Source organism: Erpetoichthys calabaricus, chromosome 12 (genome assembly GCF_900747795.2).
Source record: "Erpetoichthys calabaricus chromosome 12, fErpCal1.3, whole genome shotgun sequence".
NCBI lineage: Eukaryota > Metazoa > Chordata > Cladistia > Polypteriformes > Polypteridae > Erpetoichthys > Erpetoichthys calabaricus.
In genome coordinates, this window is record NC_041405.2 from 128,233,288 (window position 1) to 128,258,054 (window position 24,767).

The 24,767-nt window shown below is 39.5% G+C and overlaps 1 protein-coding gene across 1 annotated transcript in view; it reads right to left on the reverse strand.

Annotated features, from left to right (window-relative positions):
• The window catches only part of upf1 (UPF1 RNA helicase and ATPase), a 40,324-nt gene extending 15,557 nt beyond the window's left edge, over window positions 1–24,767 (reverse strand). Inside the window, exons 1-10 of the mRNA XM_028816163.2 lie at window positions 24,378–24,767; window positions 4,270–4,412; window positions 4,061–4,150; window positions 3,250–3,417; window positions 2,752–2,932; window positions 2,228–2,389; window positions 2,017–2,101; window positions 1,720–1,818; window positions 1,452–1,560; window positions 990–1,149 (exon numbers count right to left, since the gene is read on the reverse strand). Coding sequence (XP_028671996.1) covers window positions 990–1,149; window positions 1,452–1,560; window positions 1,720–1,818; window positions 2,017–2,101; window positions 2,228–2,389; window positions 2,752–2,932; window positions 3,250–3,417; window positions 4,061–4,150; window positions 4,270–4,412; window positions 24,378–24,548 — 1,368 coding nt within the window. The 5' untranslated portion in view covers window positions 24,549–24,767. The remainder of the gene's footprint in view (window positions 1–989; window positions 1,150–1,451; window positions 1,561–1,719; window positions 1,819–2,016; window positions 2,102–2,227; window positions 2,390–2,751; window positions 2,933–3,249; window positions 3,418–4,060; window positions 4,151–4,269; window positions 4,413–24,377) is intronic.

The following is a 24,767-nucleotide window of genomic DNA, read 5'->3' on the forward strand; positions in this document are numbered from 1 at the left end:
TCGACATTTCTACCTCAGCAGAGCTCCTCATGAATTTCCATGGGGTGTGTGCGCCACTTGTCCTCACTTGTCTCTCAACAACAGAGTTGTACGTTATATCTGTGGCGCATTCTACACACTCTTAACATTTCTACATTATTACTAAACAAATAAGGTTTTTATAATAGTGTTCTAAAAATTTTTTGCTATTTCTCTAAATATTAGATTTAATTTCACTGTAAAATTTCAGAAGTGCTTAATAAGCTGGAACCACTAGATGCTAAATAATACAGAAAAAAAATACACATCTCTTTGCCACAACGTGAAGGTCAAAAGTGTCAGATGTGCTTTTTATAATTTTACCTTTTTTTTCTTCTGGGAAATGCTAGGTAGAACAGCTAGTTTTGACTATAAACAGAACACAGAAATTTGATCCACCATTTAAAACTTCAGGACACTATATCAAAAATACTTGAAGTGATTGCGTTTTAGGAGAAGAAAATGTCATGAACAATGAGCACACCAGGGTAAAACATTGCTTAACATGCTCTGCTTCAGCATAGCATATCACAATGGTTTCTTTTTACTTGCATATTTAGGAAGGGATGGATCATTTGGACAAATGCAAGTGTTGTCCTCGACAACAACCCAACCAGTTCAGTTCAACATTAACTTGTCTGGTGATACTTAGTGTCCTGACTAAACTGTCCATCACAGCCTGTTTATTCTGGCCAACAAATAACCTCCTATACCTTATTGGCTAATTCTCTCTCACCCCTTTCACCACCTCAAAGCTAATGTGTGGTGAGTGTACACCTGCAAAAATGATTGCCATGACATCATCCAGGTAGATGATATATACTGGTGGTGGTTGAAGTGGTTCCTCACTATGTCTATGTAAAGCTTTGAGCTGGTTAGAAAAGCACTATATAAATGTAATTAACACAAAAGTGGTAATATATTAAATAGATGTCTTCACAGGTCTGTTTTTCAAAGCCAGGTAGACGTACCTGAGAGTGATTGAGATCTGGTAATCCCTGTGCGGTGAAGCGCTTTGGCAACTGACACTTGATGATGACATCCTCCACTTCATGTCCCAGCAATTTATGGTAAATATACCCTGACACTGATGTCTCATCTACTGCAAATGTCTTCAGAGCACTCTGCATTCTTCATGGAAACACAATAGAAGACAGAACATTGATTAAAGTGATTAAACAATGTTTATTTCCCTTACAATAAATGCACAAAAATAATTTTTCAACCATGCTTTTTAATCTTGGGGCATACACTATTTTGCTTTTTCAATATTGCAGCAATCAAAATATTAACAACTCTCACTTTTTAAAAGGCTGTGTGCAAACCTGTCAACATTCTATTCTTTGTAGAATCATGTCATGAATACCAGTCTCATTAAACAGGTTTTTTGATGACAGGGGCACAATGTTACTTTATTTTGTCTTTTAACTCACCTATCGAAAGATGTCGATTTCCACACAAAGTCAACCTGGAAATTATGTGGCACTTCAACAGGTGCACCCACACTGCTCCTCAGTTCAATTGCAATCTCATCCCCATAATCTTTAAGCAGACTTAAGGAATGCAATTCAAACACACTAGATATATTGCATTGTGCAAATTAAAATGTTGGGATTCACCATAAAGATATATGTGAACTGTACCCCATTAAGCATCCCCCTCCAATTAAATGTTGTAATTGATCTTATTAGTGAAGGATACTGTCTGGAACTTTGATGACATGTCCAATTCCTTTCCATAGTGGAGCCAGGTCTCCTTTATAGCGTAGACAGATCTCATCACCCTGCATGAGACGCATATCTAAAGCGAAATAGATAAATATATAAATAGCTATTAAATGTAGTACTCTGCAGGCTTATTCTTGCTAAGTTATTAGATGGAAATGGAAGATTTCCACTACTTCTGAACAAAGTACATATATAGTATGCATAGCCTGTGAAGTGACATCACTAACCAAAACCTACTGACACCAGCTTTAACAATGACTCCAAATTCTACCTGAATCAGTTTTGGGCAATGTGAAGTAAGCAATTCTCTTCTTGTTCAGTCCCAGATCCCATCGTACGGTAATGTTGTCCTGTGTCTGAAACAAAGAGAAAGAGCACTATGGTGTTTGTACTGTAGGCTATATGTTATACATTACCTAGAACAGACAGTGAGCTGTGTACTACAAATAAAACTAATTAGGAAAATGCAATCATTGAACTACCTGAGACTCCTTGAGCTTTTTATCATAGTCTGCCTCAAGCTTCACCAATGGCCCAAAAATATTTTGATACTGATAGGCATCTTCATAACGCAGTAAAACATGCTGTGGTTCCTCATCCACTCCTGGCTTCTCTAGGTCTTCCAGAGTGGCAGATGGGTTCTCCTACAATATAATAATGGAAGAAAGTTCAGTAGCAGAAGCAGCATGAAAATCATCTGTCATATCAAAAGATCCTAATCTTCATTTTCTCTTTTATAATTCTTTTATGCAACAGACCAGCACGACCACAGTCCCAAAATTTTAGGTCAGTCTGGCCACTACCCATTTATTCTATCCCATCATTAATCCACCTTTTAACAATATTGTGCATGTTTAATTAGCCTGTTTAACAGTTAGTACTTTTCTCCCTCTCCCTTCGTATCACCATATGCTCATTAATTTTCTAAATGAGATCTGTCTTCACCCTATTGCTTTAAATAGTGGGACCTCACTCATTTTTATTTTATAAGGCAAGTTTCCCTTACCTTCCACAACTCTTCCAGTTTATTAATCTGTTGGGCAGTGATCTGCCGAGCCCTCAATTGCTCTTGCTCAGATGGGATCTTGACCAACCATGAAAGAAAGCACCGGTCCTGGATCAAGGGCTGCCACTGCGAGCTGTCCCAGTTAATATCTTTTAAGCTGCTTTGACTAGCGCAGGGTTGCCTGCATCATAAGGAAGAAAAAAGGCAACACCCACAAGTCATTTTCAAGCAAACCAACTTAACCATTGGTCTTTACTGTACAAGCCAGTGGGAGATATTGGAATTATTTGGATATTCAACTGCTTTAAATTGTTGTTCAGAACAAAGTTGTAGAACATATTTACTGTCTTCAATTACAAAAATATAGCATTAGGGGAAAAAAAATACTACAGCTGTTGAGGAATGGGAATAAATGCTCCAAAAACTTACAGTTCCATCACAAACTAAACACCTGATACTATTGTCATAAAAAGCAATAAAACATTTTTAAAATCCTACCTGCACAGCAGAACAACTACAGAGTCAGCCTTGGCAGGGATGAAACCTAGCAAAAAAACATTGCGGCAACCACAATTGTAGCACTCAAGTACAGTCTCTCCCAGTGGTCCATCTTTATGTAGAGTCACCTCCTTACACTTTGCTCGCACAAGATGATTCACAATGTGGCTAAATTAAGCAGAAGAAAATACTTTTCAGTTTCAAAACCTACACACTGATTACTTTAAAATATATTTTGCTAATGTGGTAGCAAGATTCTGGCTAAAAACCAAGGCAATCAAAGGGAGAATGCATAATAGGAATATAGAAAATGATTTGCTTGAAGTCACATAGTGATTGATCAATGGTGGTGAATAAACCCACAACTTTGTAAACTGAAAATTGTATACTAAAATCTGGCCTCAATTAAAGAGTTCATGCTCAGTATCTGTCTCTCACACAGTGTGCAACACTTAGACCAATTCAATTCACTGGCAAGGCACCATTGATAATAAAAAAAAAAAAAAATCCTACAGTAATGTCAGAAATTGTGTTCATAAGTGTGACTTCACTTCTCCATCCTTTTTCTAACATACTTGTAAAATGTTATTCTGTTGACACCTTACTAACTGAAATTCTACATATTAGCCAAAACACAACACACATTTGTGCACTAATGTATGACCCTGCACAATGATATAAGACCTCAAAGTAATGTAAACAAATTACAAAATAATGACTGCATTAAGTGGCTGACCAATGTCTATGTAAAAGTGCTTTATGTAGTTAAAAAAAAAAAAAAAAAAAAGGCATATTTTGGATATATACTCACCTTCCTGATGTATTACCACGCCCATTACAAAACCATTTCTTACTGGTGTTGCAGTACACGACACAAGCTGGGTCATGGATGCCACAGTAGCTTAAAAAAGGAATTAAAATAAAAAATGTTTAGAAACATAAATCCACTTGTTATTTGTAGCTGGTGCACAAGAAGTGTAGCAAAAAAAAAAAAAAAAGTTTAGTATTTAAAGCCCCAACCTGCAGGCATGCACTGGGAGATCCTTGGTATAGTAGGTGTCCTCTTCATCTTCCTCAAAATTCAGCTCAGCGAGTAACTGACTAGCTTTGGCCACACCATCATCCACTGAACCATTCTGCAGAACACCATCTGGGCCATTTACCTAAAATGTGTAGGCAAAGCACAATTACAGCATAACAAACACACATTTAATAATAAAAAAAGAAAATGTGGTTAGGTAGTTTATAGGTTTAAGTAATTAATATTACAGAATTGTACTTGTATGACACTAAACTTCCAGAGGCTACAGAACCTTATTTCAGACCTTCTTAATTCATCCAGAACAAGAATTGCGCCCATCTGTTGTTCTCTGTTCCTTTTCATCCCGAAACTCGGCTCCTAACCCTACATTGCCGTCTAGCTGAAGCTAGGATTCAGTCGAACACTCTTGCCTTCACCATCAGGTCCCTTCACAGCCTTGGTGCTCATTGCCACCATAGTTGGGGGACAATGTGGCAGAAAGCTGTACGTTATCACAATCTAAGTACATTTCCCAGTAACACAAGGTGCAGAATGTGTTAGTTTACATTGTTGTAATTGCATTACAGTTACTAACTGTAATTTTCTTTGTGGCTTTACACCTTTCTGAGATAAAATGTAAATATCTTAAAGGGCAGGGATTCTAGCACATATAATGTTCCAGGAGGAGAGCCATCCAAAACCTGCCTCCTGCCCAATTTGCAAAATGTTTCAGTATTGTCAGATGTATACAAGATATTTGTGCTGTTTTACAACATTAAATGATAGTTTGTTTTACTTCGGGCTTGAATTGAGAAATAAATATTCTGAATATTAGTTTGAAAGATAAATTTTCCAGTTTACATACAGTACATAAAAATGATTTAGAGAGAGAATACAATTCTAGTTTAAGGGAGCAGGGAGAGAATTGAACTGCATGATATATTCAGTTTACTTATTGCGGCAGTGACATTCATGTCTCTGGTGACTCTTCCAATGAAGTCAGTGGACGGACTGTGAGAGCATGGGGGTCATGAGGTTGCTGGAAAGGGGTGTGTGACACTCCCGATATCTATGCAAAGGGATGAAAGTCCAAGTCTTTAGAGTCCTGGTGCCTCCTGTTTTTCTATACGGTTGCGAGACATGGACAATATCCAGTGACCAGAGACGAAGAATGGACTTCTTTGGTAATGTGTCTCTTTAGTGAATCCTTGGGTACCGCTGGATTGACTTTGTGTCAAATGAGAGGTTGCTCATGGAGTCCCAAATGATGCATATCACCTGCATTGTGAGGGAGTGTCAATTACAACACTAAGGCCGTGTGGCGCGATTCCCAGAGGATGATCTGACTCACAGGATCCCCATTGTTGAGGACCCGAGTGGCTGGACCAGGCCAAGGGGAAACCCATATAACACCTGGCTGCGGCAGATAGAGAGTCATTTCCGGAGGGTGGAACTGGACCACATGTCTGCCTGGGGGAGTTGCCAACCAGAATCCGGAGTTTCATCGTGTGGTGGATGTGGCAACACATTGTACAGTGCATGTTCCCCAACCTGACCTGGTATATTCAGGAATATTTATAACTAAATGTTAGCTGCATTAATATTTTTATTAAACGTAACATATAGCCTTTGATCAAATAGGCTCTAACCAACTAACACTATAAATATCTCTGGTTGTAAAATGTAGTGCCATATCCTGACATGCACATTGTTTTCTCGTCACACCTCTGACATTCCCTTGAAACTTATTAAAATGCTGAAAGAACATACAAATGTCATCTTTGTACTTTCCAAATGGAACGTATTTGCACAGGTTTAAACAGTAATATATAAGTAATACAATTAGTAATGGGATTACTTTTTTTTCAGGGTGTAATAAGTAAAGCAATCCTGTTACAATTAGAGAAAAGTAATTTGTTATTTGTGACTGATTATTTTCCTTGAGTAGCTGTCCCAAATCTGATAACCACTACACTCGGGTTTCTCTATAAGTAATCTCCACTGTAACATTCCAGGTCTCACCAGACCGCCAAAAAAAAAAATTTTCTTATGTCAAACCGGCGGAACAAGTTTACCATAGTTAACCAAACTGCTTGGAATCTGGTAATGTTTAAAGGCCTGTTGAAGACAATCTTCTTACAACCTCTTGAAAGTAGTTCTAAACCTCTTTGCTCCTGAAGTATCTACAGTTGTACTGAGCCTCTCAACTGTTAACCAAATATTTTTCAATACTGACAGTTTTTATATAGCCTTAAACCTACATACCAAAATACAGTCGACCCTTGATATACGACCGGCCTGACATGCGAACAACTTGCTTTACGACCAAAATTTTTGTTTTGAATTACGACCATCATCTTGCGTTACGACCCGAATGCGGTCACGTGTATCCGCTTGTGCGACTGTAAACAAACAGCTGAGAGCGTTTGTAAGCGTCAGTCGGAGCCCAGATACATGTGTTTGTGGACGTAATTTTGGTCAGTACAGTGATTTATATAATTTATTTCGATAATTGCTAAGGAAGGAAGCGAAGGTAACGAAGGTAAAGAAAGCGATCACAATCGAAACAAAGAAGGAAATTGTGTGGAAATATGAGAGTGCCGTTCGTGTGACCGATCTCGCTAATATGTACAGCATGTCGAAATCCACCATCTCGACAATTTTACAAAGAAAAGATTTGTATAAGGAAACTCCTTCCAAACAATAACCACCTTCCATTTCATTCTCCTCCTCCTTCCTTCCTGCAAGCCAAAGATGTCAACTTAAATGGTGAGTACAGTATGAAATTGTTGTTTCTGGTAGGCTAGGCACTTTTTATAACTTTTTGGTTAGTACATTAGAAAAAGTATTGATGTTTTTGGTAAATTATGCACATTATACAACCCTTTTCTATTAAAAAAAGTTAAGTGTTGCTGTGGACGATTCGGAACACATTGAGGGCATTTCCATTATTTCTTATGGGAAAAATAGTCTTGACTTACAACCAACTTGAGTTACAACCAGCCCTCGCGAACAAATTGAGTTCGTAAGTCAAGGGTCCACTGTAAAAGTTAGTGCTCTATCTTCCCATTGCTTGTTAATTTTCTGCTCCTTACTAAACATGCATACTGTAGGTACTGTTTGTGTGTGTGTATATATATTGCAAGTGTTAAATGAATATTAACTGTCAAGCAGATTCCCAATTAATTCAAAATCTTTACATATTAGTTGCTTTTATACAACATTTAGATTATCTTATGGAATGTAAATTTTGAGATGTCACAAATAAACATGGTAGTAAGGGCCAGGAAAAAAGGTTCATTGTTCCAAAATCGAGTGACGATACTTTCAAAAGGGTATATCATATCTGCCCTTTGCTTACTGTTTACATGATGAAGCAGAGCAGCCCTTGTCCCACTGCCGTGAGATATGGTGAATTGCCAGCGGCCCCGATATATGCATTTTCTCCATAGTTGCAATAATGAAAGTTCTGTTATAACAAAATATTTTTATGGTCCCATGAGTTTTGTTATATTGGAATTCCACATACTCTATAATAGTGGAATAAAATGAACAGAAAAAGACAATTAAAATCATTGATTGCAAATCATTGGTATGAAATCATCCACTAATATTCTATGATGGTGACAGCCCTATCAATGTGACAAGGAATCAGATACACCTGTGTGTTTTAAAGGACGTCAATGAAAGGTTAAGGCAAAACACACCAATCTACAGCATGAATAATTATCTAAAGTTTAAAGATCACAAATTTTTTTAATGTTGAGCAAAACCACCTTTTAATCTGCTAGAATGATAATAAACATTTAATTATGATTTTAATGTTTTCTTTCCAATAGGCTCCTTCAGCATTTACTTGTCACCAGCATGAATTTAACGAAGAATCAAAATGGTGACCAATACTTTTAATTGCAAACCCAAGTGAACAAAACTCAGCTACTTAAACATTTTCTGAATATATTAAAAGATGAAAACATTAACATGTTTTCTTTTTCCTAGCTTTAGATAGATAGATAGATAGATATATTAATTGAGGGGGAAAAAACAGGCCTTTAAATCTCAATATGCTAATATATCTAATCCTCATTGTCTAATGTCTCCTATGTTTTTTTTTTTTTTTTTTTTTTTTTTTTACCTAAAAACATAAGTTCACTGTAGGACTATTAGCTGTGAAAATTAAGTCAAACATTTTGGACAAAAATCACCGAATAAAATCCCTGAAATACAAAGTTATGAGTTATTTTTTCCCAGTTTTTGATTATTTTTTAAGTCCTGTTGTAGGTTTCCACATTCTGCACATAGGCAGTGAATCAGAGGCAATAATGCTGAAAAGATACCAACCGTGTAGCTGTAGCAGGTATTTATTAGACAGGCAAGCTTTCTTTTTTGAGTCCCCTTTACAAATTTTTTGCTAGAAAGTGTTAGAATGGCACCTTTCAAAGGAAGGCCATCAGATAAACAAGTAGTATATGAGTAACAGTGCAAATACTAGATGTTTCAGAAGACATCATGCAAGTCCAATTCCTACATTTAGTATCAAGAAATAAAATTGGATTCTACTAATAAATTAAATGACAACTCATAATGTATACATTAATTACTGTGGTTTAAACGGGCACAGAAAGTGAAAAGAGAATGTCTAAACCACATTAACACTGAAATTCTCGTTCAAAAATTTGAAATACAACAACCTTGATCATGGTTTCAAAAAAGAAAAAAAAAACTACCAGTGAAGTGCAACTTTGCAGCAAAGTGTAGCTGAAAAGAGAACTGAAAGCAACTTCAAGAAATAGCAGGAAATAAGCTATGCCTGTAGAAAGTACAGCACTCTTGTTTGGATATTCACACATACAGTAGACACTTCTTGCTTGCCGATAATTGGAAAATATATCATCATATGCCTGAATTAGACACTGTGCATACAGTACCTCAGATACTTTCTGTAAAGGCTTAAGCTGTTTTGTAACCTGTGTAAATTATGTCACAGATCAAAGGCATTAATGTACATATTTAAGTTATTATTTACGAAACATATATTTTGATTAGGCAAAGTGTACAATGTGGCGGACCCCAGCCGGGAAGCCCCTTCACTGTATATTCATGGGAAGCAGCCCTGGACAGTGCAGTACCTCCCCCTGGACACTGGATGGCCGCCCCCCTGGGTTGGAGCGGTGCCTCAGCCTCCCGCAGGGCTCCATGGGAGATGGAGTTCTCCACAGCCCTATTGGGATCTGGTGTGGCCACCAGGGGGTGCTACATGGGTCCCTGAGCCCACCCGGGAATGCAACCAGAAACACATGATCAAGCACCTGGAGCACTTCCGGATGGGCCATGAAAGGAGCCAACAACCACCACTCAATGGCCAGAGTGGGGAGGAGGAGGACAATGCTTGTGGAGGAGTGGTGGTGGGAGAGAGAGAGAGAGAGAGAGAGAGAGAGAGAGAGAGAGAGAGAGAGAAGTTTATTTTCTATACGTGCCTCCCATGTCAGGTCGGGCACAATATAGCCTTTGTTACAACAGATAATCCGTGAAAGAAAAATGCAAACCCACCAATGTAATTAAACTAAAATGAATATACTTAAAATAAATATAGTTTACAGCAAGTAATGTTTTACACTTGTGGATTCTGCTTTTGATTGAATACATTTCTTAACCAAGTTACTAATTTCTACATTTAAGGGCAAATATATTTTACCTAAAAGGGATGTTTACCAGAGTATTTTTTCTGTCAAATAGAACAGTACGCTGCTATGCTAACAACAAGTCATGGATTACAAGTGACACCAAGGGCCTTTTGAACCAGAAGAAAAGGGCTTTTAAAGGCAGTGATCAGCATGAGCTCAAGCACGTGCAGAAGGAACTCCGAGTCCAGCTCAGGGCAGCGAAGGAGCAGTACAGGAGAAAGCTGGAGCAGAAGTTGCAGAACAGCAGCATGAAGGAAGTGTGGGATGGGATGAAGATCATCACTGGCTGCAGCTCGAAGCGGGGTGCCACCATCGAGACAGATGTGGAGAGAGCAAACCAGACGAACAACTTTAACAGGTTTGACCACCTTAACTCACTCTCACCTCAGAGTACTGCACCCTCCACTCATCCTTTTGCCGATACCAGCATAGGAGAGAGTTTCCCCCAACCCACAATTACAGCAGCGCAGGTGAGCAGAGAGCTGAGGAGACTTTGTGCCAGCAAAGCAGTGGGTCCAGTTGGAGTATCGCCACGACTGCTGAAGGCCTGTGCACTGGAGCTGGGGAGTCCTCTACAGCGCATCTTCAACCTGAGCCTGGAACAGGGGAGAGTCCCGAGGCTTTGGAAAACATCTTGCATCACCCCCGTCCCAAAGGTATCACGTCCTAGTGAGCTGAACGACTTCCGGCCTGTCGCTCTGACGTCACATGTGATGAAGACCATGGAGCGGCTGCTGCTTCACCACCTAAGGCCACAGGTCCGCCACACCCTCGACCCTCTGCAGCTCGCATACCAGGAGAAGGTGGGAGCGGAGGATGCCATCATCTACATGCTACACCGATCCCTCTCCCACTTGGACAGAGGCAGTGGTGCTGTAAGAATTATGTTTCTAGACTTCTCTAGCGCCTTCAACACCATCCAACCTCGGCTCCTTAGGGACAAGCTGACAGAGATGGGAGTAGATTCATACCTGGTGGCATGGATCGTGGACTATCTTACAGACAGACCTCAGTATGTGCGTCTCAGGAACTGCAGGTCTGACATTGTGGTCAGCAACACAGGAGCGCCGCAGGGGACTGTACTTTCTCTGGTCCTGTTCAGCCTATATACATCGGACTTCCAATACAACTCGGAGTCCTGCCATGTGCAAAAGTTAGCTGACGACACTACTATCGTGGGCTGCATAAGGAGTGGGCAGGAGGAGTATAGGAACTTAATCAAGGACTTTGTTAAATGGTGCGACTCAAACCACCTACAACTGAACACCAGCAAAACCAAGGAGCTGGTGGTGGATTTTAGGAGGACCAGGCCCCTCATGGACCCCGTGATCATCAGAGGTGACTGTGTGCAGAGGGTGCAAACCTATAAATACCTGGGAGTGCAGCTGGATGATAAATTGGACTGGACTGCCAATACTGATGCTCTGTGTAAGAAAGGACAGAGCCGACTATACTTCCTTAGAAGGCTGGCATCCTTCAACATTTGCAATAAGATGCTGCAGATGTTCTATCAGACGGTTGTGGTGAGCGCCCTCTTCTATGCAGTGGTGTGCTGAGGAGGCAGCATAAAGAAGAGGGACGCCTCACGCCTGGAAAAACTGGTGAGGAAGGCAGGCTCTATTGTAGGCACGGAGCTGGACAGTTTGACATCGGTGGCAGAGCGACGGGCACTGAGCAGGCTCCTATCAATAATGGTAAATGCACTACATCCACTAAACAGTGCCCTCTCCAGACAGAGGAGCAGCTTCAGCAAGAGACTGCTGTCAATGTCCTGCTCCACTAACAGACTGAGGAGATCGTTCCTCCCCCACACTATGCAACTCTTCAATTTCACCCAATGGGGGAGGGGAGGGGGGATAAATGTTAAAATTATACAAAGTTATTGTCTGTCTGTATACCTGCATTGTTATCGGCATTGTTATCACTCTTTAATTTAATACTGTTCTTTATCAGTATGCAGCTGCTGGAGTATGTGAATTTCCCCTTAGGATTAATAAAGTATCTATCCATCTATCTAAATAAAGTCTCTTTAAAAATTAATTTGTACCAAGATTTATACAAATGAACATCCCAACTTGTTCAAAATCTCCCTCATTTTATTTAAAAATATATCTTGGTGATAAGCACTTGTGGGAATGCAAATTATCTTTTTGTTTTGAAAACATATAATATGTTCCTGACCTTTGTCTTTGTTAACTTTATACCTTTGTTATACCTTTATCAACTTATATCTTATATGTTATATCTTTATACCTTTGTTAACTTAAACCTTTGTGTTTGTTAACTCCTTTCCATTAAAGGATAGTAATGCATTAACTTTATAATTTTAATAAAAAAATACCTAACCTATATTTGACTCTACAGAAAGAAAACAGAAACATGCAAATAACTAAACTCCTGATTAGCTCCAAAATCTGTTCATATAATTTAATTTCCTTTAAGTACAACACTGATTTTAAAAACCAACAATTAAAATTAAAATACCAAAACAAGACAGAACCTCCTCCTGAAAAAGGCCTTGTAACAAAAACACAGACGTAGTTAATATTCAGACTAATACTTTTCTAAACAGATGTTTTTAGAAAGAAAGTCGATAAAACTCATTCCATCCATGTTCTGACAGACAAAACGAAAAGCCAATGATAATAGCACGGCACCAAACCAGTCTTTGGTTAGAATAGTTACAGCCACATCAAGTTAGGTTGACACACACAGTACTGAGCATAGTAGTAGCTGACAGCAGCATCACACGTGCGAATGCTTGGGCTGTTGTAGCCCTGTACTATGGAGTTAATTTGCGCTTGTAAAATGCGCTCAAAATGGCATTCACGCTTATAAAATGTGTCTTCCTTGCACACAGACTATAGGCACTACTGTAACCCCATAGTGCACACCAATACGTCAGGAGCGGGAGCCAAATAATAGAAAATGTTAATGGAAAAAAAAGTTCAGCGTTACAGAAGAAGACACCCCAAGGTTCAAAAAGCAATGACATTGTTGAAAAGAAGGGTCAGAGGAATTTGGTAATGAGAAGATATTTTGGCCATTTAAAGCATAACCCCAAAAAGACGTGTAATATCACTAATCTTTGTACCAACTAAAAGAGTGCCATCGTTTATAATGCAAGACTTTACAGTCCCAAACAAGTGCTGCACTAATGGGTATTTTTAGTGCCTTTCTTTTTTTTGTGTGTGTGGCTTGGAGTAGAGGTTTGCCTGGGACAGATTTTTTTTAAACTCGTGTCCGCCCACTCCCAGTACACCATTCAGTGTCTACCCGCTCTTGCATACACTTGGCCTCATTTGTCCTGCTCCCACCCGTAGAAACATATTGCTTCATTTAAGGAAAAAAAGTCATGTATGGTTGATAAGCCTGTCTAACATGATATTGCATAAGGAGGTGACTGAAGATTTCCTCCTTTGGCCCAGTTGTTCTTTTCACATTTTTTGCGATGATTCTGCTTCATCAGTATTTAATACAGATCTTCAGATGGAACTTTAATGATTTCTGAACACAAGTTTGCACATCTTTTTCACAGAAAAGATAAAAAAGAGCAGTTTAAGCAACATGTCTTGTTAAAGCTTTGTAAGTAGGCAATTACTATTCTATATTAAAATAAAGTACGATATGTTAATAATTGCTATTTAATCCGCAAAAATGTATAACTAACATGGAAGGTAGGTGCCGTCTACGTATAAGTCACACATATAAGCTTACATTTAAAACATACACTTTTCTAATCAGCATATTACTGGTATATTAACAAACACTCCCCACTTTCTCACAATACTTTTGCTTAACAATACACGCACACTGTAACCAAGCAAAGCACCGTGAACGTACAGGCATCTCCTTGTCTACTTACAAGCCCCGAGATGAAAGAGGGGGTTACTAACACCTGACCAGTGTACTTCATTGCACTTTTTCATTTAGTGCAATTGCATTAAATTGCAGTTATTACAAATTATTACAAAACTCTTCTTATTACTGTGCCTTTGTGATCCTCTTAAATAAAAGATATAGGTGCAGAAGCTTTGGGATGAGAAATGTTGCTTCTTTGTAGAGCACGAGGGTAAGAGCTGGTGTTAAACAGTTTGTTGATACTTTCAAGTAATATCCGATTCTAAATCATCCGTCACAACTTTGAATGGTTTCAGAAGACAGACCACAGTTGTATTTCTTTTGTTGATGTGTCCAATCATTAAATTGCTGTAACACTGAATTCAGCACTATATCTTGTCTCCACAGACCTGATGGAGTGACCTTGTTACCTTGCCTTGTCCAGTAGAATACCTAACTAACTTTTTTACATTAGCCACAAGCTGTGCAACTTTGGGTGCTTTTGCCATCACTGCTGGTGTAGAAGCACTTTAGAGACTGTGTTAAGAATGTAAGCACTATAGTTTAATCTGGTGTAGCCGTGCAAGGCAGCGATCGTGTTTGCTCCTCTGTCAGTAACAGTCAATTTTTCAAATAGTAAAGTGGGAATGTTTTCACACGTTTTAATTGTGCTTGCTTCAAACGGGGTCAAAAAGCACCCTTGACACAAGACTGTAGCTTTCTTTAATATAATGGATAGTAGCAGATATGAAAGAGGTTTTCTCAAAGTTTTTGCTCCAAATATCAGTTGTGCCAGCACATCCATAATTAACTGCCTCTAGCATGTCATATACAATATTGTGTCTCAGTTTTTGACCTTTTCTAACATGTACCTAGATACAGATGGGGCAGTATCTCTTTAAACTTCAGTCTTTCTAATTTTGGCTGTCATGTCAATCAGGTACTTCACAAGCTGAATATTACCATTAGACACTGTCACAAAGCCCTATTTCCTTGCAGACAAAATCCTCAAATTTATCCTGTGCTTCACCTTTAGCATTAGTGATTACTTTTGACAGGTTTGGTAAGAATGTCAGTTTAATTTGACCCTTCACTACAACACATACTGTATGTGGCACTTTCAACCTGAGTTTCCTGACTTGTGTCCACTGTATGTTAGCATATTTATTGCAGCAAGCAAGTGGCACTAGATTGCCTGTGCCATTCATAACAATTGAAAATGACTGCAAAATGTCAAGACTTCCCTTTACTGAGTTTTGCAGTAGTTGTACAGTAGACCACCGCAAAGTCGCGGTTCAGACTTCGCAGCCTCAGTCATTCAAGGATTTTTCCTTAGAACCTAATAATTGTTAGCAGAAACCACAAATATCCTCCGCAATATTTATGGCTTTTTTCGTGGAAATACTGTACTGTAGAGAGAACAGGAAGCAACTGTAGAGCAAAACGCATCTTGGGATGGTGAAAGTTGCCAATAGAATTTGAAACTGCAACTCCCAGCAGTGGCTCCGATTGGTCTTCTGCTGAGGGTGCTGAGACTGTTGGGGGTCAAAGGATGTCAGCGTGACTTTTATAAAGGGGGCCGGTGACCAAAAGCAAAAAGAAAGTTTTTGTAATTTGTGTTTCAAGTTCCTGTCTGTCTTCTGTTGGGTTACCTGTACTTATTCGTTTTGTCCTGGATCGTTTCGTGATTGGCGTCTGAATTGTCTGCCGTCTGCCTGCGTACATGAGGACTGCAAGTGGATTCATAGCCATCCTGCAAAGAAAGGAGCGCTCCTGAACCCGTCTTCACCATTTCAGGAACTAGCGGTAGGACTATCTTTACATTCCCATTCAACGTGTGGATCTCTGGACTATCTATTTTCATCATTACATTTCATCCATTGCCATTTTTCATGAACGTTTTTCATGATTTACTGTGTGTGTTTTCTTCGTGCTTTGTTGTATTTAATGTGTAATCGCCGTAAGGGGAACAGGGGCTACAGCATTATTCATTTCTCCTTGCTGCTGATTGACTGTGATGCATCTCCAGCTGAGTGTTCTTGTGTTTTCCGTTTTCTTCCTCTGAACCCTTAAATCGCCACAACCTGCTATAGTCATTTACCAGTGCCATTTGCGTGCACGCAGGAGCTGATCAGTCAGTGCCATACATTCGGTGAGTAGCCAGCTCATGACCACTGCTAGCCCCTTGTGAGCAGGGGGGCTGAACGCACCCCTAGAAGACATGGATACTCCTCAAAAAAAAACCCTCTTAAAAAATGGTGATAGACTACCTTCACATTGCTCCCTTACTTGCTGGGCTTACTTGCAGCTGCTCTGTCGCATGATATGCTTATTGCGCTAGTGCTGGGCGGTATACCGGTTCATACCAAAAACCATTTTTAATTTTTGTTATGATATGGATTTTTCTTATACTGCAACACCGGTTTAAATACCTCTGTGTGTTTGCGTGCAGGCAGTTCCAGCACAGTTGTCTCGGTGATTTCATCCATGGCGTCAGTTACATCTTGTACATATTGTTCCAGTAGTTTTTTTAAATAGTTTTTACAGTTCATGAGAAGTGTTTAAAATTATCAGTGTTGCAGTAATTGTGATGCTCTTTGCATGAAAAAAATGGTGTTCCATTAAAATTTCACTTTTATTTTGTAAATTGTGATGTTTACTTAAAGTTATAAAGTTAAAGTGCAGCAAACAAGTAATTGGCGTCCAGGGATGCATTAACCCGCAAGTATGTGGCAGTTTAAGGATTAAAGCCCCAAGATGCCATCGAAACGCCCTGCACCTTCTAAGGCTTCTGGCAATGAAAAAGCACTCGCATGAATTACAGTACATAGCAGTAACATCAGTATTTTACATACAAGCACTGCGGGAGACATAGCAGTACAGTGCTGTGCAGAATATGGGCTTACCTTTACAGTCTTTTTTTAGGTAATGTATTAAGCTGAGTTTGAAATTAAAGTGTTTTGGGAGCATATTTAGGGTTTAAACTATAAAAATAGTCTTTTTTTTAACCACATCCAAAATTTGCGGTTTTTCAGAATTCGCGGGTGCTCTAGGAACGTAACCCCCACGAAATTTGGGGGTGTACTGTACTATTTATTTGTGGGTTTGTTTCCCAGCCATTTAAAACAGTTTGAATCTATACAAAGAAAAGGATACAGTACAGAGGTAGTTTCTGAGATTTTTGTATTAATACCTACTTTATCTGGAACCGACCAAAGAATTTACTTTGTGTTCTTCTGCAAAACTTCAAAGCTTTAAGATTTTAGTTTTAGATTTAAGATTTTAGAATTAAGATTTTTTTATTTATTTGAAGTTGACCAAGAAATTCAGTGTGTTTTTCTGTAAAACTTAAAAAGTCCTTTGACTGGTCAGAATTGAGACTATTTTGTATTAACTATTTTATGTATTTGGAATAGACCAAAGAATTTTGTTTGTGCTCTCAATGTAACACTTAAATCTTTTGAGTGGTGAGAAGATTTTAGTTTATTATACTGTATATGCCCATTTTATTATTTTAAAATACAGTATAGTTATATGATGTTCTACGACATTTGTCATTTGTTCAACTTCTGACAAAAGAGAAATAATATTTAAACCAAAGTAAATCTTTTATTCACACCTGACTCAGTTTAAGCTTGACAGAAATAGTGATTTGATTTATATTGTGATATATATTGATATCAACCGATATGAAAAAAATGTTCATGGTAAGATTTTTTCTCCATATCGCCCATATCTAGATCAAATGTATTACATTCAAGTGTATAAAAGAGGTTTTAATTAAAAAAAATTATACATATATATATATATACATATATATATCATTTGCGACGGCACGGTGGCGCAGTGGGTAGCGCTGCTGCCTCACATTTGGGAGACCTGGGTTCACTTCCCGGGTCTTCCCTGCGTGGAGTTTGCATGTTCTCCCCGTGCCTGGGTGGGTTTCCTCCGGGCGCTCCGGTTTCCTCCCACAGTCCAAAGACATGCAGGTTAGGTGGACTGGCGATTCTAAATTGGCCCTAGTGTGTGCTTGGTGTGTAGGTGTGTTTGTGTGTGTCCTGCGGTGGGTTGGCACCCTGCCCAGGATTGGTTCCCACCTTGTTCCCTGTGTTGGCTGGGATTGGCTCCAGCAGACCCCCATGACCCTGTGTTTGGAGCGAAACCTGGTCTCCTAACTGCGAGGCAGCAGCGCTACCACTGCGCCACCCTAATATATATATATATATATATATATACACATAGAGAGAGAGAGAGAGAGAGAGAGAGAGAGACATTGATAATCTCTTAGCCTTTTTAGTAATAAGTCTGCTATTCTGAATGCTTGATTCTAACTTTTCTTTATGCAAACCTGACTGGGAACAACAGCTTAAACGGCAAATGTTGGCATGACATGTACATTGAGAATATACCAAATGTTCTAGTTATCACAGTTGCCTCAATAGCAAAATTATGAATATTTCTAATTAATCTCATGTCATTACAAACTTAAAATAGGTTATATTTTGGAGACATAATGGATATTCACTATCGAATTTAACGACATGATCAGCAAACCTGGAACTTCAACAGAATGAAAAAAAAAATTGACAGTCATCTGCTACAGTATTAAAATTCTGATAGGCCTTTGAATCTCTGGAAATGTTTTCTTAATAAATGGTTTTATTTAATCACAGTGGAAACACCTTTCACTGCCCAAACAAATAATTAAAAAAAAAAAGGTTATTTATATTGTTCATAAGAATGAATGACTTTACATATGGCCTTGTCAAGTTATCGAAGCCTATTTGAAGAACACTGTAACACTATCAGTAATGATTCCATCTATGCAATATCCGTGTGACACATCTTCAGATACGGTGGTGTGCAAAACTATTCAATCCCCTTGAAAGTGATCATACTTTTCTGCACGACAAAAGATTTGTACACATTCATCCATTCAGTATTTTTAATGTGTTATTACAGCATATAAGAGTTCACATTTCCAAAGTCAAAACAAACCATTTCCTGTAAATATTTAACTGAAGAAAATGTAAAAAGTCAGTGTTTGCATAAGTATTAAAACCTCTGTATTACATAAGACTGCAATTAATCACAAATGGCACAAAGGTGACAGTCATTTGACCACAATTAAACATAATTAGGTGCTACTTCTAAGTCCTTTATCTCTCTCCGGATATAAAAATCATCCTTAGCAAGGGTCATAGTATTTGTTGGACAATCACTGCAGAAATGAAGAAAAAGGTAAATTCTGCTAATGTGAGAAACAAAGTCATGGCTATAAAAAAATATTAAAGAGTTTGAAGGCCCTGTTAGATCTATTATCAATAAGTGGAAGATTAATTTCCCCATCCAGACTAGTGCAAGAACAGGCTATCCTTCAAAACTAAACATCAGAGCAAGACGTCAACTGGTGAGAGAGGCTACTAAAAATCCAACTGTCAATCTCAGAAGTCTACAATGCTCTTTGGCTGAAACTGGAGTGAAGGTGCAGGGGTCCACAATTTCAAGAGCTCTTCATAAAACATACATCTACGGGAGGGTAGCAAGAAAGAAGCCACTCCTTAAGAAGGTCCACATTAAAACACATACAGTATAGCACTTGCTACAAAGTGTGAGAATGACCAAGTTAAGATGTGGGAGAAGGTTTTATTGTCTGAATACTGTCTGAAAGCATACCCAGAAGTTTTAAAAGGGGTTTTGCCTAACAGTGTACATTCTACCTGCATGTGTCATGTCATTAGTTTGGTGAGAGACCCCTGGCAGCACTATAAATACTCAATTGAAGCTGCATCACTAGTGATGTGTGTCAAGTCTGCCTTCTTCAAGAAGCCTGCCAAGAACCCCCGAGCCAGGAAACACCAGGTGGAATAGCTGGTTCGAATCAGTAGGGTAGCTCACTGAACATATTCACCTTTACAAGAAGTTATTTTTGGCTGAGAACACATCATCTCAGGCTCCAACAAATATCCTAGACCCTAAAAGTGAAGTTAACCTTCATCTCAGAAGGATGCATCAAACTAGTAACAGCTCCTACAATTCTGGAGAGCGCTCACTGTCCTACTGCAATCTCAGCATATATAAAAAAAAAAGACCCAAACATCCGAATCAAGGAGAAAGAAAAAAAAAAAAAGAATTTGTGAAAAAACAGACTCCATAGGGCCCTACAAGTACCATGTACAAAAAGTTATTATTGTCTTACTGTTCTTTTTGAACCAATAACACTTGCATTGATGAAGATTGGGGGGTAGTCTGTAGTCAAAGTTCAATATCATGCGCAAGACAAAACCTCCAACTCGCTCTTTACTGAGACAAGCAAAAGGGTGCAACTGTGATGGGGAGCTAGACGCGGTTTTTACACCCCCCCCCCCCCATAAAGAAAACCATGGCAGAAAGGTGAAAGAAAACTTACCACTTTTATAATGATTGGAAGGCAGTGTTCTTTTTTTGCAACAGGGAAAGAAAAGTGTGCATGTCTCATTTACGGGGCTACAGTGGCATTAGCAAAGCAGCACAATGCAGAGGGACACTTCAGCATGTGTCACAAAAGCTCCCATGCTAACTACCCACCTTGCTGTGCACTCTGGGCAGAAAACGCCCGAGTTAAAGGCAGCTTTGGTCAAACAGCAGTCTTTTTTCACGAGGCTGGTGAAATACTCACAAAAAGCAACTGAAGCTTCATTTAGAGCTGCAAATTTTTTGATAAACAATAAAGCCTTTTTGGACAGGAAGGTCTTGAAAGAACCAACGATGATAATTGCACACACTGTGTTCAAAGATGAGAGGAATGGTCCAGATATGTGTCATTCATTTCAAATCCTTTCATGTAACTGGACATGACCTGCATTGCTGAGCAGCTAAGTGCAATGTCCAACTTGGATGCTGGGCAGGTGGAGATTGAAATCCTAATGTTGCAAAATGACCACCACCTCAAAGCCCATCCAGGTGCACCAAACTTTTGGTGTCTTGTGGACACAGAAAAGTACAAAGGTGTATGCACAGCAGCTATGAAAGTTGCCTGCCTTTCTGGTTCAACATATCTCTGTAAATGAGCCCTTTCTGACATGAACTTCATCAAAAACAAACAGAACACACCTTACTGATGCACATCTACAAGACTCACTCAGAGTTGCAGTGTCAACTTATACCCCAGATTACAGTACACTGGTGAACAGCATGCAATGCCAGGCTTCCCACCAACAGATATTTACAGACAAAGAAAGAGATAACAAATGTTTTCAGTGAAACACCACTACAATGTTAAACTCAAATATTGTTGAAAAATGTGTAACAGATGTGATGATTTGTTTAAAATGCTACAGATTTGGTGATTAGTACAAATGTGATAGGATTCATTTAAAAATTGATTTTTTTTTTTTTTTTTTTTTAAATCTTACATACCAGACAACTTGTACAAACATGGGACAAAATTCATGATTTGTTCAAAAATGTCACAAAGGTAGTGGTTAGTACAAACAGAACATGACACATGTATATTTATTATTATTACTACTACTAATAATAATAATATCATAAATGTGAACCGTGCAACTTTGTTATTCATGAAGTTTGTATTAAACAAGTAGTCCTTCTTATTACTTAGAACCCTTGAAGTAGCTCTCAGTTTCAAAAAGGCTGGTAACCCCTGACCTACGCACTTCGCCTTGGCCACTTTATTTGTATCTTTGGACCGAGTTATCACTTTTATGCAGAATCAACACAAAACTATTTCAGTGGTAAAAGTTGAAGTTCAGAGTTTTGTTAAGTAACAACTTGCATTAGTAAATTTAAAACCTGGATGGAATATAACTCTTTAAAATTAAATTGCAACAAAACCAAAGTGATGTTAATTGGCTCTAAAGCACAGCTTAAGAAAACAAGCTCCTTTTCAATCATTCCTGGAGATGGAATCATCAAGCCTTCTTCTGCTAGGAATCTTGATGTCATTTTTGAATCCTGCTTTTTATTATCCTACCCAAACTCATCACATTAAGAAACTTTCTTCCTTCCACCTGCATAATATACCCCATGTTTGTTCATTGCTCTCCTTTTCTAATGCTTAGAAACTTGTCCATGCTTTTATTACATCCCGCATTGACTACTCCAGACTAGCAGGTAAACTTAATTCTATAGCTGTTTGGTTCAAAACTCTGTAGCAAGAGTCCATACACAACCCCAAATAAGGAAGCACATGACACCCATTTTGCTCCACCTTCACTGGCTCCCTGTGTCTTATAAGACTGAATATAAAATCCTATGGCCTTGCACCACACTACACCAGTAACCTCCTCCATCTCTATGCTCCAACGATTTCAGCAATCTTCATGTGCTCCAAAGCAACTTGTGCTATATGAGTGACAGAGCCTTCAGCTCTATTGCACCTAGTCTTTGGAATGACCTCTTTAAATTACCTGGATCAACTTATTCAATTCATTGTTTTAAGAAACAACTTTAAAACACATTTGCTCAGAAAGGCACTTAACTTACCCTTATAGCTTCACCCTTCTTTCAGTTTTCCTTCATTGTCCAGGTGCTCAGGAGGGTTTGTGTATCACAAATTAATTTATTTGTTCACAGTTTTCTGCTAGTATTTGTATTTTATTCTAGTAGTACTAGGGTGTTGTACCGTGTTAGCCATTATGAATGTAGAGAAAAGCCAAGCAAAATGACACCTTTTATTGGCTAACTAGAAAGATTACAATATGCAAGCTTTCGAGGCTTGCATATTGTAATCTTTCTAGTTAGCCAATAAAAGGTGTCATCTGAGTTGCCTCGAAAGCTTGCATATTGTAATCTTTCTAGTTAGCCAATAAAAGGTGTCATTTTGCTTGGCTTTTCTCTATTTTATTCTAGTTTATTGTTTCCTACCCCTATTTCAAATCTTCACGTTTCCTGTATTTATCTTTTACAGTTTTATGTTGATATTATTTGTATAAATGTTGCATATGCCCTGTTGCTAATTCTGAACTTCTGTGAAGCTCTTTTGAGCATGGGGAGGATGTTAAATAAATTACAATATAGTCATCTTGTCTAGAAAGTCTTCTCCTACAATTATGTCAAATCTTGTCTGTGTAAACATGACTAAATAAAGAAACCTAACCTAACCCTACTTTTGTTCTGCTGGACTAATTTGAAATCTTAATGTCAGAAATAAAAACAGACTAAATCAAAATGTATGTCAAAAAGGTGTGCAGTTTGACACTACCCTACAGCTCTCCAGGATCTCGGACAGCTTTGCCAGGACTTGATCATGGCACCACCTAAAACACTCATGGGTAAAAGCCACCTTACAACGTGAAAATATGTGCTGGAGGCTCGCCTTTACGCTCCTGCAGAGGGAACAGCCTACCTCCTCACTACACCACTGTGCCAGGTTCTGAGGGCATGGGAGGGTGTCATAGGTTTCCTCAACAGGAAGCTAAGCCTAGATTGTAGCATCCTCCAGATGTCTGCCCAGATGATGTGTCAGTTAATGGTAGCACCCCATTACATCCAAGCCCCTTGGCTGCCCCGGGATATTGCTTTCACATGGAAGTGCGCCTGCTCTAGCCTGGTGACTTCATCAACCACCACAATCTTGTTTCTTGGTGGCTTTGGACCAGAATCTCTGCACTGCTCCCAGATCGCCCCCACCACCTCTCGATGTTGCAAACTGGAGATGGCCCAATCAACCTCAATCTGATCCTTCTAAGTGATAATTTGTGTGTCCAAGACCCTTGGTTTAATGTTTCACCATAATTATCTTGCTCATTGCAATACTTCATTTATTTGAACTAAGTTTATGATAGATGGCTTTGTTCTTCGTTGATGTGTTTTTAAATTATGTCATGGTCCCCCTGTAACATCTGCTGACAAACCAAATTTCCCCTTGGGACACTTACACTGAATTGCACAGAAACCGATACTGACATACATGTAAGAAAGTTAATTAGCATAAATTACTGCATGTATTATATTTAACGGCAAACTGTATATGCATACACAGTACGTTCATATATACTGACATCCTAATCTACCAGAACATTAAAAGTTAAAGGTATATGAAAGAAAAGGGGCGTTGCAGCCAACTCAGAGCGAAAAGGACAGCTCCGCCTAACTTTATTGACACCTTCTATAGCTTCACGCGAACAAGAAGGCCGCCAACGCGCACCGGTGAAGCGCACCGACTTGTGAGCGCGCGCGCAGCAGCGGGGCATCTGTCATCCACGCGTCCCACCACCGCCCCCGTCTTCCTCCTATAGCAGCAGAATATTCAACTACTTTCCACATGAGACTATGGTGGAGACTCCCTTACCTCCGGTAGTTGTGACTTTTAACAGGCGGCACCACCGCGCCGGCCTCTAAGTGACAAGGCCACACGGCCTCACCTGACTGAGAGAATCTCAAATCTAGCCACGCATGATGCAGGTAGAACTCGGGCCTACTCCGTCTCCGCAGTTTGACACCGCAGTCTAAGGCCCTGACAAGAGGAGTGCCGCGGGCTTGGGCTCGGAGATGGTGCAGGCCGCGAGAGTTCAAACAGAGATGCACATTGCCAGTGCTACGACGGCTCATCCGCGCGGAAAGCAACGCTTTGCGATACCCACCTGGCCGTCGAGCTGACTCTGAGTTTGGCCTTGTGTCTGTGTCTGGCTGGGCAATGTGAAGTCCGTGAATTCGAACTCCGAGCCCTGGGTGTCGGCGCCAAGTAGCTCCGCTTCTTCCGTGTCCAAGAAAGTGAGGGTCTGCGAGCTCGGCCCGTATGCCTCCACGCTCATGTCTTCAGAAGCGCCGCTGCAGTGTCAAGAGAATCGGAATGCTGAATTAAAAACGTGGTGTCGCTCTCAATCGAGGAAACCGCCAGCAACGCTCGAATTCGCCCTTCTAAAACGGCGCTTCTAACAACAGGCGAAACGGAACCGAGTCACGAAGACTACTGGGACGCAGCCGTCCGAAACTCCCAGCGACAGACAGCGCGCTGACGACACGCCCAGGAC